The sequence below is a fragment of the Ictidomys tridecemlineatus genome, chromosome 7 (genome assembly GCF_052094955.1).
Source record: "Ictidomys tridecemlineatus isolate mIctTri1 chromosome 7, mIctTri1.hap1, whole genome shotgun sequence".
Lineage (NCBI taxonomy): Eukaryota > Metazoa > Chordata > Mammalia > Rodentia > Sciuridae > Ictidomys > Ictidomys tridecemlineatus.
Window position 1 is genome coordinate 192,280,430 of NC_135483.1, and position 19,923 is coordinate 192,300,352.

Sequence of the window (19,923 nt, forward strand, 5' to 3'; positions counted from 1 at the left end):
TTTATAAGTGTGTTGTCTATTTTCCAAGTGTTTGGATATTTTCCTGTTATCTTTTTCCCCCTGTAGTGCTGGGGATGGGTCTCAGGGCCTGGTGCATGCAGGGTAAGTATGTGCCACGGAGCTACGCCCCCAGCCATTTTCTGGTTATTTCACATTACTGATTTCTGTTTTAATTCTCTAGGGTCAGATAACACTGTTTGTATGAATTCACTTCTTATGCACTTGTTCAGGTGTGCTGTGGTCTGTCTTGGTAACTATTCTATGTGTACTTGAAAAAATTTTGTATTCTGCACTGGTGTATTTTTGTGTTTTTAGCATTTTTATTTTAAAACTTTGATTGATTCTTAAGAGAGGGGTCTCGCTCTGTTGATCCTGAGCTCTCGGGCGCAAGCGATCCTCCTGCCTCAGCCTCCGGAGCAGCTGGGACTACAGATGGCTGTCACTGTGCCTGGCTGATATTTTTGGTTTTGAGTCAGTTTTTGGTGGCTCGTATTTTCCTAGAAAATTGCTCTCTCAGACTCACAGAGCCTCCTCCCAGCTCGGCCAGCTGCTCTCCTCAGAAGCTGGGCCGGCCGGGAGAAGTTCATCTGATCTGGATTTCTCCCTTATTTAGTGATGGAAGCCCAGCAGGGTGAGCATTCTTATCCAGATGCGGCCTCGCCCGACCCCCTCCAAGCCACAGCATCTTGAACTCGGCGCTCCCCTCCTCTCTGACACAGTCTGACAGGTTAAGCAGCATCCTCCGTCTCCTCCGTTAGAAGCGGGGGCCACGTCGCTGATGTGAAGTTGTGACAGCGTCGTAGTGAGACACGTGGCCTGGACCACTTCGGTCATCATTTAAGGAGCTGTACATCTCGGTTAATTAACCGATGACCAACTTTTGGTGACGTGTCCAGTGGTCAGCCTCCACGAGGGCGGGTGGCACAGCTTGAAGAGACAGAGCCCAGGGACAACGCTGTCAGTCAGCCGCTGTCTCAGGCCCCCAGGGCCTGGCGGGCCCCACCGCCGCCACAGCATGTGGATGTGGGGCCAGCCAGGCTCGGTGGCGGGTTACAAGAGCAGGGCGGTCCCTGGGCTCCATGTGCCGGACCCCACACTCCAGTTCACACGGTCCCCGATCCCGCGTGACCTCCACTGTGCCGTGTGCTCTGGGGACCAGCCTCCCTGATCCTGGGAACCTCAGGTGAAAATAGTGATAGATTTTCACGAAGAAAGACACCCTCAGCAAAGCCAGCAGGTCAGCTCCCCCGGTGACAGGCCCGGGAGGCAGCGCCAGGAACCCCACGGCGGGAATGCCGTCAGTCCCCACAAAAACGCACCTGGAGACCCCGTCCCCGCTGCAGTAGTTCAGGGGGCTTGTGGGTCGCCCTCCTTAGTGGATTCGTGCTCTCCTCTCAAGGGGGATTAGCTCTTGGGGGAGCTCAGTGCCCCCTGCTGTCTCCCCTACGCCTGCTGGTCCTTCAACTTCCAGCCGTGAGGTGAAGAGCGCAGGACCCTCCCCAGCACAGCCACCTTGAACTTCCCAGCCTCCAGAACCATGAACTCTCTTTACCTATCACCCGGTCTCAGGTCAGCCACAGAAAATGAACTACAACATCTTCATTTTACAGAAAAGGCAACTGAGGAACAGAGAAGTTCCTTGTATTTCCCAGGTCACACAGCTAAGAAGTAGAGTGGGACTGAGAATGAAAATCACTACCTTCTGTTGCTCCCCACACTCCACCGTGAAAAAGCATCTGAGAACATTAAAAAAGAATTAACATCCAGAATGTACAAAAAGCTGCTAATAAACCAATCAGAACACCAATATAAACAAACCAATTTTAAAAAAGGACGAAAAATAAAACAGCCAGCTGACAAAGGAAGGGAAATGATAATTGCGTGAAAGGCTGTTCAAGCAAGTCCTGGGGACAGGCAGGGGAACAAGACGGGAGTTTTATCTGACAGATCACAGAAAACCAGGATGTTCGACAGAGCCAGGAGGGCGGTGGGAATGGCCCGCACACGGCGGGTGGCGGGGTGGATCTGAGTCGTCCTTATCCAAAATGCTGGGACCTGAGGTACGTCAGACCTGGGGGGTCGTTGGAATGTTTGTAGATACATACTGAGGTATTTTGGGGACGGGACCCAGGTCTAAACACGGAGTTCATTTATGTTTCAAAAAGGCTTACACACATAGCCCGGAGGTGATTTCACTTAAAATATCTTAAATAATTTAACACATGAAGCAAAGCTTCATGGTATCAATTTTTCACTTGTGGTATGTCAGTGCCTCAAAAGTCTGATTTTGGAGCATTTCACATGTCACACTTTCGTCTTAGGGACACTCAGCCTGTTCTGCCTTTTGAATGATGGTGTGGTGGGGTCCACTACCAGTCAAAATGCACTTCACTTTTGACCAGCAGCTTTGGGTGAGGTCCCTCCCTACAGCCACCTCTCGAGTGGGTGCTAGGAGGTCACCCGCAGGAGTTCTCCCCAGCCACCTGTGCTCCCGCCTCGCTGAGGTCCCCTGGTGCCCTGTGGGACCCACGGAGCGCTCTGGGCAGACTCCACACACCTCGCTCGTTGCCCTTCAAGCCACCTGTGTCCCTCCCTCAACTTCTTCAAGCCAGTTGTACCTGTGATACCCTCTATCACTTAATGCTGAGAATCAGTGGTGGCCAGCACCAGGGGAGCGTTTTATAAAAACGAAGCTGAAAGCTCTGAGTTCGTGGAAGGCAAGTTGCTAACACCCCAACCAAACCAAACCGCTGCTAGGGTGAAGCCAAAACCTCGAGCGCAGCCCTGGGGACAGCGTCACAACATCCCAGAAGGCTTCTGACGGAGTCGTCCTACGTGTCTAAACTCCAAAAGCAGACGGTGCCTTAAGGCTGTGCTTTATCAGAAGAGGTAAATTAGAGGAAGCTAGTCCTCCAACGGGAACCTAGGGTCAAAGAAAAGGCCTAGGTGGACACTTTAGTGTTGTTTGCCTTTTTTTTTAAAAAAAGTAATGCAAGTGTAGCAATGAGTTATATATGCAACGTTAAAATACTTTAAAATAAAGTGGTACCTTTATCCACGTAAAGGACACTATTAACAGCATGAGGCGACTCCTGCTCACTTTGCTAACTTGCTGGCCCGGTGATTCTACCATCCCATAATAATGAAGTCATTTACTTTTGAGGTACAAGGGAGACTTCCGTCTTTAATGGAGGAGCTTCAGCAATTTGCATTTATTGTTGTAACTGACAGGTTTGTTACTAACTCTGCCACTTTTTTCAATGCTGTTTGCTTCCTGTGCTTCTTTGCAGTTTGCTGTGCTTTTCTATGGGATACAAAAGGCCCCTCCTCGGCTTCTAGCTACGTTTATGTTGTGAAAGGCTCATGCTTTCTTTTAAGTTCTACATATTATGATTGATCTCTAAGTTTTATATCAGAAGTCTCCTAAAACAGACAAACTCTTGATGTAGCCACTTACAAATCCCTGCTCAAGAGCCAGGCGGGATGCCAGCATTTAAACTCATTTTTCCTGATTCTACAGGGCAGGAGGTTAGCAGGTGAATCCCTGCTGGTCCTTCAAAAATCCAATTTTATCAAACCTTCTCTACTGCAAACCTGCTTGGAAGCCCAAGTCTGAGTTAGAGGATGCAGATTGGGAGCTGTTCTCAGTCTTGATCATTCACAATGGATGCTACAGTCTACCATGTTTGCTTTTAATTTGTATTTAATTTTTTTGTTTAAGAGAGGGGTCTCACTTTGCTGCGTGAGCTGGCCTGGAACTCCTGGGCTGAAGAGATCCTCCTGCCTCAGCCTCCCAAGTAGCTGGGCTGTTTTGCTTTTTAAATAACAACAAGAGGGCTGGGATGTAGCTCAGTGGAAAGCACATTCCCAGCACGCCCAGGCCTGGCTTCCCTCGCCAGCACCACACAAACACACACACGATACAATCAGCACACACACGTCACAGGTCCTCTCTCCTCACTGTTGACCATACGCTTGTCTCTCTAAATCACACAACTTTCCTTGATACCCGAATAATCTTTGTTCCATTAAAACAAGCCCCGAGGTTCCCCGATACTTGTCTCTGTCTCTGTTGCACTGTTTCTCCCTGCAGCTGCAGACCAGGCAAGCTCACGACTGCCCAAGGTCAGCCGAAGGGTCCTGCCCACAAACCCAGGCAAGAGACTCACGGCCCTGGTTTCTGCCCAGTTGGGGGTGGGGGTGGCCACGCCGGGGGATTTCTTTCAGCACCCCACCCCCCGCTCCTCTAAAGTTCAAATGGCCCCCAAATAAAGTTGGGGGACAAGATGACAAGGGGCAGGAAGTTCAGCAGATTTCTGTCATGCAGCTTAGGTGGCTGGGGTGGTCTCACAGTCACCACAGGCTTAGCATCACCTGGTGCTTTAGCAGAGACGCCCCAGGGCAGAAGAAGGGGGCACGAATGCCATCTTCCCACCCGAGGGCACGCGTCTGCCGGGGCCTCAGCCCTGGGCGGGGGCTGACCTAGAGGCTGCAGGTGCCTTCAGTTGCCCACGAGATCATGTCTGCTTTCATCCTCCTGATGAACCACAACAGAACCTCAGCCCCCAGAGGGAGGCCCCCACCAGCTGGGACCAGGTGAAGCCCCCGCGCTTACCTCCTGCAGTTTGACCTCCTCGGGCTGCAGGATCTGCAGCACCCCGCTGCTCTGGATCTCTGGAAGGTCCTGCCAGAGGTTGAACCTCGAGTGGGGGTTACTGAGCAGGCAGATCTGGGGCACAGCCCTCCTCTGGGGTGGGCTCGCCGGCTCTTCCTCTTCCTCCTCTTCCTCTGGAGTGTCCTCGCCGGTCGGGGACCCATCCTCATGGCCCTGGATCTCTGCGTCCTGTTGCCTCCTGGTCTCGATTTCCTGGAGGGTTGATTTATCTCGGTATTCCTGGTATAGGAGCCCTGGAATAAAAGAGTGTTGTATTTTTAAAAAGCACAAGGTTTTCGATGGCAGTCATTTCAAATCACTATAACGTCACACTCTTGCGGCGAGGGGACGCCCTACTGAGGAGCACGCGGAGAAAGACGGACTCTCTCGCTTCCCAGTAATAGGCTCCTGACCACAGAGCAAACTGCCTCCTCTCCCCCGTGGGGAAGACCAGAACGTGCAAGTTTCCTCCACCACTAAGGAAAGTCTCTGGTTCAAAATCCAGTCACACAAATGCGAGCTTTCTTCAGCAAAACGAGAAGGCAGACCTTGATGAGTCAGTAACCGGGAGGGCACTGTTGACGGAAACGTCCCGGTTAGGTCTCAACATCCAGCAGGGACCTTCCCACAGCCCTAATGCCCAACAGTGACCCTCAAGCACTCTCATCCATGGCGTGGGAGTAGCGGTCAACTTGCATATGGAGGAAAAATCCCTGTCTCAGCAACCTGAGGAGTCCAAGGGACACATCTCTTGTGCACAGTCCCCGCTGGCTTCCCCAGCAGGTTCTAAAACAAATGCCCCTGTCTCAAGGGAGACTCGGGGTACGAGAAGCTGGAACGGATGTGGCAGCTCCATGAGAAAAACCCCCTTCAGGGCAACTGGCTGTGGGCAGAGGGACTGTCCCTCCACACGACCCTGCCTTCCACAAGGATGCGGGGACAGGTCAGCCCCGAGGGTCTTGTGAGCCACGCACAGAAACAGGACTCTGCCCATTGGCCAGGGAGGCCCAGGAGCTCTCAGGGAAGCATGTCTGGGTTGCATTCAGCAGAACCAGGCTGGTAGGAGAGGGCCGCAGCGCCAGGGACAGCAGATGAAGTGGTGGTAGTAACAGAGCCCGGGCCCGACTCAGGGGACAGTCCAACGTAGAGCAATGGCTGATGCTGGGTAAAACCCAGGTCACCAGCTTGGCAAGAGGGTCTCGGGGCACCATTCAAGGGGACAAGGAACACGAGTGGAGGCTGTGACTGGGGGTGGGGTAGTGCAGAGATGAAAATGTCCTGGGGTCCCCAGCGGAGAAACCCAGCTGGGCAGCTGGACTTACTGGTCTGGAGCTCGGGACAGTGGCTGGGACCCCTAGGTTTGTCCACTTGGAAAGCACCCTCTCCTTCAGTACAGCCCAGACGTGTTAAGCGTGGGGAGGGGTGAGCGAGGAAAGACCACCTCGGAGACCCTGGATACGTGAGCTGGGTCAGTCACATCCACGGGCGGGAACCTCATCAGTCTCTCCGCGGGTCACACCGTTGGCTTCCGATGCTCCATGACTCTAAATCATAAAGCCTTTAACTGAGCCCCTGTGCTTTGCAATGTCACCATCCAGCAGAAGACAATGTGGAGTTCATGTGACAAAGGAACGAAAGTCCATCTATGCTAAATACAACTCAGGTTGGGGACCTATAAGGACAATTGAGTGTCACCACACAAATGGGCTCAATTGTGACACGTGACTGTTGCCATCGAGCTCGTTATTTTCCTGGGCGTCTGACAGACAGGATGCTTACGGAGGCTTCCACCTGGGTTCACCTTTCAGTGTTTAACTCGCACCCAGGAGGCCCTCAAACATGTGTTGAACACCTTTTTGAGTGCAGTTTCCTAGCTTCCTCGGAGTGTCTGACCTAGCGTACTTCTGACATTTCAGAAAGCACATCTTACGCGTGCTGCAGGCAGCTAATCCGGGGCAGAACTCCCTCTGACTTTTCACAGGTGCATGAGACTTCAGCACTGGGGGGATCCCGTTGTGGCAGACACACTAGGGGCTCCCCTGCGTCCCTCACACCCTGGCTTCCCAGGTAGCAGGGCAGGGGTTTGGTTTGGGTGCCACCCATCTGTGCTCCAGGACGTGGGGGATGTTGACTGAGGGACACCTTCCCTGACCGCTCCCTTGCCAGCAGTGGGTTTGGGCGTGGGCATGTGACACCTGCAAGTTCATATACTGGAACCTAATGCCCAGGGTGACCATCTAAGAGGCGGGGCATCTAGGGAAGTGATTTCCATGAACGGAGCACTGTCCTTATGAAAGAGGTTGAGGGGAGCCGCATTGTCCCTCCTGCCACATGAGGACTCCAGGCCAGGGCCATCTGAGCCCTCACCATCGGGAATCAGCTCTGGTGCTGGGCCTCAGCCTCCAGAACCATAGTAAGTCACCCAGTGTTAGAGTGTGGATGTGGCTTGTCCCCGAGGTGGAGGCTTGGTCCCAGTGTGGTGGAGTTGAGAGGTATCTAGGCCATGGGCCACTTCCTTTTAAGGACTCCATAAGAACCTCAGTTTAAGAATGGGTTGCTGGGCTGGGGAAACAGCTCAGTTGGTAGAGAGCGTGCCTCGCATGCACAGGGCCCTGGCTTCAATCCCCAGCACCCCACACATAAAAAATGGGTTGTTCTTGGGACTGGATGGTGGCGGAGTAGTAGAACGATTGCCTAGCACACGTGAGGCACTGGGTTCAATCCTCAGCACCACATAAAAATTAATAAACAAGATAAAGGTACTGTGTCCATCTACAACGAAAGAAAAGAAAGAAAGAAAGAAAGAAAGAAAGAAAGAAAGAAAGAAAGAAAGAAAGAAAGAAAGAAAGGGTTCTAAAAACAGTGAGCCTGGCCCCGGAATCTTTTGCATGTAATCTCTCCTGCTCATTCCCATTATGCTTCCACCCACCATGTTGTAATAGTACCAGGGAACCTTTACCAGAGCCCATCAGAGACTGGTGCCATGCTCTCAGACCTCTGAACTGTGAGTTTAATAAATCTCTTTTCTGTATGAATTCCCTGTCTCAGTTATTTTGTTATAGTCTCAAAAAGGGTATTTTGTTATAGCAGCAGGTACAGATTAAGACACAGGCCAAGGAGAGAAAGAGAAAGGAGACATATTCTAAGGGCTTCTCAAAAAGATGTCTCATGTCTCTCCCCAAGAAACACTAAAAGATAGCACCCTTCCTGCTGCTACAGACCACTGCTGGAGGGTGTGATGCCTGGAGCCATTACAGCCAATTGAGGAGGAGAAGCACTGTGATGCCTGTCTGGGTGATGAACCTATTCGGGACCTTCTCGCCCCTGGACTCATTGACTGACATGGGCTGCCTTCATCATTTAAGATCAGTTTTTGTTAGATATTCTGTTAATTGCAGCCAAAATAATTTTAGAATTAAAAAAAATGCAGACTTTTTTTTCTGAGGTATATATTTAGAACATAAATTGGAACTCCAATTTTTTTCTGGAGTTACTATGATTACGGAATTATATGACATGCTATTATAACTACTTTTCATAATCTTTTGGTTTTTGTTTGCATTAAATTCAGATTACTGTATAATCTAATTCAGACCACCAAATACAGTAGATTTATATGAGGAACTACATGTTATCTGAGAACTCGCTGTACTCAGAATATTGCATTTAAATTTTTTTTTTTTTTTGCAGTGCTGGGGATCAAACCAGGGCCTCACATGTGCTAGACAAATGCTCTACCACTCAGCTGTGCCTCGGCTCAACGTGTTGTGAATATAGCATGTATTCCTATTTTATATTTGTATGTTCAGTAAGCACAACTTTATATGGAAGGTAATTTTCCCTTTTGTAAATCTTTTTATTTTACAAAAGCTTGCACTTGGTATCACATGCATGTGGAATAGGAAGGCTCAGTTCCAACTCTTATTAAAAGATGTAAATCAGGTTGGCTGGAGAAGGAGGGTGAGTCCCCAGCTCCTTTGGCCAAAGCCTCCTGAGTCATTTCAAATCCCTCCTCCTGAAGAGGATTCCTTTTTATTTCATTCTTCAAATACAATTTGAAGGGTAGGGAATCAATTATGATTTAGTGAGCCATTCTATGTGCCGAGCATAGACAATCTCTCTCTCTCTCTTGCACACACACACACACACACACCACTCCAGGGGCTCGGGCTGTGTGATCTCTGGGGCCACAGCCACTGTGACGTCAGCTGTGTACTCTAGTGTGCAGTCACTAAACATTCTGTGTAACCTGAGTGGTGGCCACTGCAAAATCCAAAACACAGTCTACAAAACGCAAACAAACTCATTCCACTTTCTGTCCCCTGGATTTCACTCTGCCCTCAGGACCCTGCGACCTTTCCTGACACCTGGTGAAGAATCCTCTCACTCACATAGACGAGGGCAGCTGGGCTGGGGAAGGGACCTGCACGGCACAGCCACTGAGTCTCCTATGAAGACTGAGATGACATGGGACAGCTCAGTGCTGTCCCTCGCCCCATCCATGGAGACCTACGGGAAACAGGGAAAGATGCTCCCCTGACACCAGCAGATATGGAGAAGGGGCCGTGGGGGAAAGGCTCAGAACCTCAGCGTCTCTGCTGTCTGTCAGGTGAGGAAACTTGGGCCCATGATGGGCAGACAGAAGACTCAGGGGCCCAGACTCCAGCTTGGAGCTTCTGCAGCTCCGGGGGAAGTGCTCGGCCTCCTGGGAGCAGATGGGGGCTTTGGCCCCTCCCCACCCTAATTCCTTCCTGGTCATGGCCCTGATCCTAGCCACAGAAGAGCCCCTCCAAGAGGGTAGAAGCCAAAGGTTCCATCATATGCGGAGGCAGAGGTGGCTCTCCTCATACAAAGGACAATGTGGCATAGCATTGGGAAAATCTTTGTTGCAAAATCAGGATTTCTGCCAGACGCAGTGGTGCACACCTATAATCCCAGTGGTTCAGGAAGCCGAGTCAGGAGAATCACAAGTTTGAGGCCAGCCTCACAATTTAGTGAGACCCTAGGCAACCCAGTGAGACCCTGTCTCTAAATAAAATACAAAAAAAGAGCTGGGGATGTGGCTCAGTGGTTAAGAGCCCCTGTGTTTGAAATCAGGCATCAGTTTCAGATTAGCCCTCTCCACTTCCTCAGCCAACAAAATGAAAAGCCCCCACCGTGCCCCCACCCCAACCTGACACACAGGGTGCCACAGGAGACAAACTTCTGGGAGTCGGAGCAGCCTAACAGCACGCAGTGCACACTCCACCCCCTCAGCTTCACAGGGGCTCGCTCCTCTCAGGGTTGGGTGAGAGAGCTCCCCGCCAGCCAGGAGGGGGGCTGCCTGAAAAGCCTCCCAAATGCCAGGTCTCCTATAGGGACAGAAGCTCCATTTCCACTCTGAGGGCACATTGTGTCTGTTCAGTGATTGGGATTAAAGGACAATAATGATATATTATTTAGACAAGAAAATTTCCAAATTCAGAATTTTTATTTTAACAAGTAGTCTGCTCTAATAACATCGAAGAATATTTTCTAAGCAGCCAGTACCACTTTCAGATGAAGGGAAACTACAGGTCCATTCACTGGTGCCCCTGGTGATGATATGAGAACTAGCCTGACGTCACCAGCAATTTCTTAGTGCAAGGCATGGAGTTCTTTGGACACTGTCTCAGCCCCCTTTGTGAATTCTTGGTGGCCCATAGGAGCTGGACATACATGCTGCTCCTTGGGTGTCTCCCCAGAGCCATATTCCAGGAGAGGTTTCCCTTCCTTATTCAAGGGCTTCTGGGGCTCCCTCTTTCTCTACTTTCCCTTTCCTGGCTTGCAAAGTCCCTGGCCATCAGCCTGGCTCTGCCCAGGCCGGCCCTCCACACACCTCCCTCTCTGTTCCCACTCTGGGCCCACGCCCTGTTCTTCCCAGGCCCCTCCCTGCCTGGAGCGCAAGGAAGGCTCACTCTGCAGGGTCCAGCAGTACTGGTTCACCTCTTCTCTTTCTGGCAGAAATGACTGAAGAGAGCCCTTGCTCAGGAGAGTTGGGCCAAGCAGTGTCAGCAGGATAGAAATCCATTTGCTAAATTAGCTCAATGGTACAGCACTAATAGGATGAGGCAGTTGTGCCTATGGACCATTCAGAACCACAGATATCAGAAACCTCATCCCACGGGCCAAGAATCTCAGAGTCCACCTGGCACCGACTTTCTTAAACAAAACTCTGTCTCAACCAAGGACACCCACCTATTTGTTCGATGAGGTTTCTCCAGGAGTCAGCAGGAATGGGATGGATCATCTGCAGGGCCTCGGTGAGGGTGGTGGGGCTGTCCGCCAGGGCTGGGCACTCCTCGGGTGTGGTCCCATTTCCCGGGGTGGAGGATGACTCGCTGCCAGAGAGGGAGGACCACAAGGCTGGTTATTTTTAAGCAACGACACACCTTGGCCGGCTTGCCAGAGGCGTCTTCACAATCAGCTGCAGGCCAGTGGCACCCTGCCTCAGGCCGTCCAGGCCGAGGGACCACAGCAGCCACTGCCCGTCCCAGCAGGGCGGACCCAAAGGCCCTTTTTGTCCTGCACCAGGGCGCGACGGGGTGATTCATTCCCACACTAGACCGCCCAAACCTTCATGTTTTTCGAGCTCTTGGGCAGGCGTCGGAAACTTGGCGCGCCCTGCTCGCGCGCTCGGTGGCGCCGATGGTCGCCCCGACGGGTCCTGCGGCCAGGAGGCCACCTTGCGCCCCTCGTGTCCATGCAGCCCCCAGTCCCTTTCGTCCCCGATCCTTCAGTCCCAGGGCCACTCAGGGCGGAGAGGGAATCCATGCGGTACGCGCACGCCCAGGGCGTCCGGGGCGAAGGCACTGGAGGCGATCTTGGGGAGCAACTGGGGTGCCAGCGGCCGGGACACGGAAGCTGCCCTACTCCGGCCAGATGCCCGCCCGACGAGGGCCCCGGTAGGAGTGGGGGGCGGAGGGAGCCTGTGGGCTGGGGTTTGGGGATAGGCCTTGCCAGTCGGTGTCCGTCGCTGGGGGAGCAAGCAGGGAAGGAAGCATACGGGGCCAGCGCGCGGGAACCGGGATGGCCACCGGTCCTCACCTGCCGGGCAGGTGTCCCGCCGAATCGCGCGCGTCGCTCTCTGAGGTGGAGCTGTCGTGGTCCACAGCGCAGGCGGCGCTGAAGGCTGCAGCCAGCAGCTCCATGGGGGCCGGCGGCGGGGCGGGAGCCGGGGCCGGTGGGGGGCCGCGCTGGGGGCCCGGGCTGGGCCGGGGGCGACGCGCGGGCTCTGGAGTGAGGTCGCAGCGCGCGCTGCTGGAGCCGGAGCTGCCGCCGCCGCCACCGCCGCTGTCGAGCGCTCCCGCGGGCGCGCGCGCGCCTGGAGGCTCCGGGGGTTGCCACGGCAACGGGGGGAGGCGGGAGGGGCGCGCGCGGCGGGGGCGAGGCCCGGTTGCTGAGGGGCGGGGGCGCTCAGGCCGGGCGCGACTCGCGCCCAGCGGCACCAACTGCGGCGGGGACCTCGCGCCCCTCCGCGCCTCCCTCCAGCCGGCGACCGCTTCCAGCCCGGAGAGAGCGAGGGTAGACTGGGGGTCCGCGAGCGGCGCCTCCGCCGGCCCGCCCCTCGCTTGCGGTGGTCGCAGCTCGGCCGGGCGTTCCTGGAAGGTGCGGGCGAGGTGACCCTCTGCCCCGAGTACTCTCAAACCGCCGCCTTGGCCACGCCGGGCACCCTGGGCAGGCTAGCGGCTGATCGACCTGCCTCTGCCGCCCGGAGCCCGGCCTCGGGGAATGTGTCCTCGCTGGAAGTGCCTCCCTCTGTTCCCTGTTGGAGGCACACACTCGGGTCTTACAGGACCCCCGCACGATGGCTCCTGACACTTAGAGTGGGAAGGGAGGAGCGCGGAGACCTCTCCCACGCGGGTCTCGCTGCAGGACCATCTGCTCTTAGCGACCCAGAAACCCTGGCGGGACAGGGTTGGGTTTGGGAGAAAGGAAGTGCGCCAAGACTCTGACCAGTTTCCCTGTCTAGTCACTTTGACTCTTGGAACCCGCTCCTCCGTTCGCTAGTTCAGTCCGCTCATGGATTCAGAAAGCGAGCAAAACTAGGTGACTGAAGGAGGAGGAAGCTAATGTTCCCCTCGGCGAGGTCCTGAAGGTCGGCATGAGACCAGGCAAGCCGCCGCTGCTGCCTGCTCAGAGGTGACCTGGGAAATCTAGAGGGATTCCGTCCTGCACGACACTGACACATTGGCCAGTATCTTTTCCTGGGAGCAGCCTGCTCCCCTTGTTGTACATCCAGGTAAAGTGGTCTTGATTTGCAGCCAGGACAATTCCAATGCTAATTGTCCGGAGAGGGTAGGGATAGGGTACAGAGAAAAGTAAGGAGAGTCTTCCTTCGCACCTTCCCCTCCACATTGGTTAAAATTAACACAATCCTTTTTTTTTTGGCAGACAGTGCTGGTGGGAGGGTTTCAGATCCTGTCAGTTGGTTGGCTTTCACATATTCCAGCCTGGAATAAGGCAGGTGTTCTGCAGGGAGGGTTGGGCAGGCGCAGGAAAGCAGGAAGGTTAGTCTGAAAGGCCTTTTGCCAGGAAGGGAACTGCCCTTTCCACCCGCCGCCCGGCTGATCACCCATGTCCTTGCCTCTTTCTCTTGCCCTGATCCTCCTGTGGGAAGGTATGCTGCAGCTGGCTGAAACCCAGCTCGCAAAGCTGCCACTCAGCTCTCTGTTTTAGGAGAAGCCAGAACCGACAGTTTCATGCCTTTTGCTCTCAAGGGCTCACGATATTTGAGAGACACCCATCGGGTCTCTTTCCAAGTCAAGCACCTGCCTTCTGCAATGGTTTTCAGGGAGGCGGGTACCCCCAGCTGATCTCCCTCTCCCTCACATTTTTGTCTACTCACTAGCCTGTCCACTTGGATACACTTTGTTCAGACTGCCATAACAAAATACCATCGATTGGGTGCCTTGTAAACAACAGGGATTGGTTTCTACAGCTCTGGAGGCTGGAGGTCTGAGATTTGGAGATGGCTGGCTTCCATATGTTCCGTGTATTCCATGCAGAGGAATACAGCAGCGTCCTTAGGGGTCTCTGTGAAACTGCACCTGTCCCGTTTATGAGAGTAAACCTTCATGACCTAAAACTTCTCAAAGGTCTCAACTCCTAAATACCAACATATTGGAAGTAAGAATCTCAACACATGAATTTTGGGGGACATAAACATTCGGTCCACATTATTCTGTCTGTGCCCTACCATTCATGTCCTTCTTGCATTTATTATACATTCATTCCATTCAAATAAGCCAAAATATATATTTTTACTTTAAAAACATTTATATTTATATATATATAAATTAAATACATATAATATATAATATAAAGTTTGAGACTAAAAATATAGTACATAATATTTTAAAAAAAAGGAAAAAAAAGGCAGGATAGGAAAAGGTGTGAGGGACACACAGACACACATTGCTAAAAATCTATGGTGGTTTGTCCTAACAAAAATAATATTTCTTTTTCTCTTCTTTTAATTATCATGGATCCATTGATTGGGATTTGGGTGGAGAAAATTCAACTGGAGCCAGAAATAGAGGTTACAATCCCAAGAAAGGCTGGGGTAGAAAATGTGACCACAGGGAGGCTTGGCAAATAAGCCGAAAATCTTGACTTGTTCCGACATCAACTCTGAAGTGCAGAGTCTCATCTAAATATCGTCTACATCAAATATGGGTGAAACTCAAGAATGATTTGTCCTGAGCAATGATCTTCTCCAGCTATGAAGCTCTGAAACCAAACAAGTTATGATATTCTAAAGCACAGAACGGAGGCAAAGAAGAAACAGAGCGTGAGTCCCAGGCAAGCAAAAGAACTTGGTAAGGCGAACTCCACATCTTGAAACTAGGCACCTGCTCTCTGCTGGACAGCCTGCATTCCAGATCCAATGGAGAGATGGTCCCACCTTCAGGGGCCACTTGGGTGGCAATATTGCCCCCACTGCTTGAGGAGGTGCTGCCCATGCTGTGGTTGGTCCCACCCTTGCCATGCCAAGGTTCTGTGTGTGGTCCACACTGAAGTTCTTTGTTGGGGTGGGGCAAGCCCTTCAAAAGAGAGGTGGAGGCTGCTCTTCCCAGCAGCCAGGAGGCCAGGGAGAACCTGAGAGGTGGTCTCAGCTCTTGTATCTCCTGTCACTCCATGTACCAATGGCTCACCATGCTCCCTTTGTCCCTAGAGTTCCTTGGAGCAGCCCACCTCTCTTTTGAGTCTGGACTGTTGGAGTCTCTTCTCTCCTGGGTCCTTCTTTCTCTCCTTCCTTTTTCTAAACTATGGGCCTAATTTTGTCCTTTGCCTTTACTTTAGCACTTCTGTTGGAGCCCTATCACCTGAGGGCAAAGCCCATCAGCCACTGCACACACCTGTCAGCTTGCGGATGGGCCCTGCCCTGCCTGCTTTTCTGAGGTTTTGGCTTCTCCCTACTTTCCCAGGCTCTGTGGATTTTCTAAGTGCTGTGCCCTCCCCTAGGACTCTGCACCCCTCCACCCACCCTGCCAGTGACGACTTCCACCTGAAAAGCTGTCCCCACAGGGCCCTCCCTCTCCTTCATCACAGCCCTCACTGCCCGGCACTGTAAGGAGCACTTTATGGGCCCTGAGTAGGGTGTGCTGGTTTGCAAGGCTGTGTCAGCCCTTAAGTTCCTGGTGACACTAAATGGAAGCTGTCCCTTCCCCCTTTGCACAAAATATAAAGGATTCAACTTAAAAAAAATCTGAAAATATCAAACTGAAATTATATATATGAAGGTGAGCATGATAAAATCTTCCAATTGAGAAATAAGCTAAAAATATCCCTTAATTATAAAATTGGTTTAGAAAGTCACTGAGTTCTCAGGCATGTAACCTTAAGCTTAATTCCCATGTTCTATTTTCTATCATATTTAGTGCTTATTAGGCAGCCTATTATTAAAATCTCCACTTAACTGACATTTTGCTATGAATCATTCACAAAGTAAAGTACTAAGAAATATTCAAATATTTGTACCTGGCTAGCACATAGTAGGTGCTCTCTAAGTATTTGTGAATGGATTAATGGCCTGCCTTTAAAAAGACATACCTAGCTATCTTAGGTATTCAATCTGAGGGAGCTACTTCTTGTTTTGGGTTATAAATATTGGCAGCAAAGTGGATTTTTTTTTTTATTCATGTAGCAACCTCAGCTTTCAGGAATCTTTGTTTATAAACTTTTTCTTGATGCTGAGGGAGAATTTCTAGAAGAGGAAGGAAGCTTAGGGATGATCTAGTCCAACACTTTGATTTTATAGAAGCAGGATTGAGGGTTAAATGACAAGTCCAAGATCTGACAGTTGGATAGTAGCTGATTTGGAAACATATGATAGTGAATGAAGACTGCGTTGTGTGGAATAGGAACTGCACATATGTGTGTGTGTGTGTGTGTATACATAAATATATACATATACATATATACACACACACCCACACATATGGGCACATATAAATATATATGTGTATATATTTATGTATATATATACACATTTATGAATTATATATAGAAAATCATACATAAAAGAGTGCTGGGAAGAAAACCCAGGGTGTTGCCTATGCTAGAAAAATGCTTTCCACTGAGCTGTGCCCCCAGCCCAAGGAACTGCAGATTTCTATCACCCTGTTTTCAGGGTTACATGGTTTGCTAGCAGACTACCAAACGTTAAGATCACTTGTATTCTTAATCTCATAGGATAATATCTTGGATTTTTTTTTTGGAATAGAATACATTCCTCAAATATATATTGTAAACTTATAGAAACAGTCATTTGATAGCTTTTAATTAACTGTGTCTTTTAAATATGCAAGCAATAGTTTCTGTCACTCTCAAAAGACTTCTAATTGGTTTGGAAATGAACAAAACTAATCCGTGTGGATACAGTAATCTATGGAGGGCCACAGCCTCCAGAGTTGCTTGGACCCCAAAAGCTAGAGGGACAGTGAAGAAAATGACAAGCTGTATCTGGAGGGGAGGACCCTCTCACTGCAGCTCCAAGAAACCAGGAACTCACACTTGACGGGTGAAAAGATTTCACCCCAAGATTGCAACCAAGGTGGACAGTGCTCTGTGCATACTGTCACCCACTGCTGCTGGGAAGGCAGCATAGCCCCCCGACTTCCGAAGACCTCCAGTTGCTGTGTGTGTTGTACTCTCTGGACTGTCCCTTGCCTCTTCTCTCGGCTGAATCTAAATGATGACAACTGAGGGTGACATGCAGGCCCCCAAACTCTGCAGCTGTGTCAGTAGTGAGGTGTCTTGGGGCGGCGCCTCCCTTCACAAGCCTCTAGCCTGACCTAGAGTGCAGCGTCACTTTCCTCCCTGGGCCTTCTTTCCCATTTCCCCTCCACCCTCTGTCTGTCCTAAACATGGCTGCCAGGTAAATTTTCCTCCAGCATCACTGATCCCAGCATCTGCTACCTTCAGTGACTCCCTAGTGCCTTGTTGGTAGCTTATGCTCCATGGAGTTAATGTCCAGTCCAGGCTGGCCCTGCCCAGATGAGAGCGGGTCCCTCCTGTGAGCTCCCATGGCTCTGCTGTCCCCACTCTGAGAGTTTTGGGAGCAGCTATGAAAATGTCATTCATCTCTGATCCCCAGCAGGTCTGGGAAAGAGATGGTGCCTCTGCAGACACCGGAGGCCGTGGCTGGGCCTTGCTGTGCACTAGCCCTCCCTGCTCTTGGCCTCTCTGATTGACGATGGTGTCTCTTTGGGAACTGGCAGGGAGTGGCTCCTGCCTGGTGCTGCAGGCTGGAGGGAGGCAGCTGTTCTTGTGGTGGTGAGTCTCCAAACCCATTAGACCTGGATTTAGGGTTTGGTGAGGCAAGGAGTGGTTTGTTCTGTTTTTGTCCTTTTTTGACATGGTTGCCATGTGGACGTTGCACTCTTGGTTAAATGGGGAAAAGGCCAGAGGGTGACGAGATGCAGACAAAGCCCTGTGTGGTTTGAGGAGCAATGCGGGCACTGGATGGGTTCAGTGACTCCGAGAAGCAGGCCCATAATCTTAGGGCTTAACTGCCAAAAATCTGACATTGCTAGGGTGAGTACATTTTCTGAATAAAAAATAGGTGACCAAGGATTTTTACTCCACTTCCAACATGAGAGGCAGCTTGGAAGATGGGGCTTGGATAGTGAAAATGAGAATTTCCGAAAGCATTTTCATGGTTCATGTGTCCTTAGCAGTGTCCTTAAAAGGCTGGGACAAATGGTGGGCATGATCTTAAACTATGAGATGCACACAATTGGCACACTTATGGAACAAATAGAAATGTGTTTCCCAAAACAGCCTCCCCAAAACCCTCACAGATAAGAGGCTGTGATTCGTGTGCCGATCTGAGTCTGGAAAGGGAGGGAGGGCTTAAATTCGGATTCTGGAGTATTCCAACCAAGGAGGCTGGAGCACATGGGGCCTGGGGTTGGGGCAGTGGCCAGTGTCATGGATTTTGACCTACAGGAGCATCTGAGGCAGGGCGTACTGAAGGGCTGACAGTTCCCAAAGATGTGGGGGGTGGAATTTAGAGTAAGTAGGTGCACAGAGTTTATGCTTTAGGCTGTGGCCACGGGGGTTAGAGATTGTTCATCAGAACTCAAAATGCAAACAAAAGACTAGGCGCCCCCTCCATCTAATTTATAAACCATTGTTAGATCTAATTTAGTCCCGTTTTAGAAGAGCACTTTGCAAACTATCATGTGCTACACATAGAAAAGATATTATTATTATTATTATTATTATTATTTCTCTAGGTAGCCTACATTTAGTACTGCAATACATTCATTGTGGTAAGGAGAATGCATTTCCTTGGCCATTTGCCAAATGTAGCAAAGCTGCTTAGAGTGTAAAACCAGAAAGAAAAGGCTGTCTGCTCACAAGTAGTTTTGAAGGAGCAGCAGGTAGTCAAGAATATTTGTAATTAGAAATTGTTCAGGCTTTATTCCTGGAAATTTCCAAATAACTGGATTTTATTTTTTTTAAATTTTTTTATTTTTAAATATTTATTTTTTTAGTTATCGGCAGACACAACATCTTTGTTGGTATGTGGTGCTGAGGGTCGAACCTGGGCCGCACGCATGCCAGACGAGCGTGCTACTGCTTGAGCCACATCCCCAGCCCTCCAAATAAGTGGATTTTAGAGAAATCTTTTCCGTCACAAGAAGTCCTGTGATAACTTTCCATTTCCTATTGAAACAACCACCTTGCCCTAACATGCTGAAGAAGGAGAGCTCTTTGATGAGTTAACGGTTCTATCTGTCGAAGGATTTGGGGTCTCCTAGAAAAAATAGTATGTATTTGATGGCAGTGGTCGCATTCTGAAATGTTGGAGCTCAGTGCCAGCCCTCGCCTGCCCCTGGAATGTCGAAAAAAATGCATTTCTCCCTAACTTCACAGCTTTGGGCCACTACTGATATTTGCATTTCCAAGAGTCTGTTAAGGAACCATGACAGCAGTGTTTAAATAAGCATGAAATATATGGATGTTACAGAGAGAAAGCACGGCATTCCAAAACATACCAGCCACACAGCAATCAAAGAGGTTTGAAAATGAACAGCTGGTGGTCACCAATGCACAGAAATTGTCACTGGCTTCTGAGAGTGGAAGTGTGACTTGATACCATCTTTCTCAGGGGTGATCGGGCAGCACATACATTAAATCTGTGAACGTTCACGCTCTTTGGCAAAGAGAGTCTACCTCTAGGACTATACCCTAACAAACTATTAAGTCTGTGAAAAAAATTTAAAAATCTCTGTAAGGACGTCTATTACCATGGTGTTATTAATATTAGCACTGTTACTTGTAACTGTGCAACATTTAAAGCCACCCTATGTCCAATGACACAAGATTGATGATTTAAATCATGGGATACTGTACCATTAAGAAGATTTTAAAAGAGCTGGGTGCAGTGGCACATGCCTGTAATTCCAGTCACTTAGGAGGCTGAGGCAGAAGGGTCACAAGTTCAAGGCCAGTCTCAGCAACTTGGCGAAACTCTCTCTCAAAAAAAAAAAAAAAAAAAGACTGGGATGTAGCTCAGTGGTGAAGTGCATCTGGGTTCCATCTCTAGTACTAAAACAATTAAAAAATCAACATTTTAGAAGAATATTTAATAATATGGAATAATATGAAAAAATGTTCAGATGTAAATAAAGCGGATTTCTAAACTGGAAGGTAGTATGGTCTTATTTGGTTTATAAGTAGACTTTTAGGTATGGAATTTTAAGCATGTACACAGTCTTTTAAAAGGACTGGTAGAA

At 50.2% G+C, this 19,923-nt stretch overlaps 1 protein-coding gene across 4 annotated transcripts in view; it reads right to left on the bottom strand.

The window, feature by feature from the left end:
- Ngef (neuronal guanine nucleotide exchange factor) overlaps positions 1–19,923 on the bottom strand; it is an 89,796-nt gene that overhangs the window by 21,334 nt on the left and 48,539 nt on the right. For 3 of the 4 annotated variants that reach the window (XM_078018247.1, XM_078018246.1, XM_078018245.1), the window contains exons 4-5: positions 10,871–11,013; positions 4,616–4,908 (exon numbers count right to left, since the gene is read on the bottom strand). In XM_078018247.1, the coding sequence (XP_077874373.1) occupies positions 4,616–4,908; positions 10,871–11,013 (436 nt within the window). Of the gene's footprint in view, positions 1–4,615; positions 4,909–10,870; positions 11,014–11,719; positions 11,973–19,923 lie in introns of those variants that run through there. The other variant, XM_005326420.4, reaches the window with a different exon arrangement.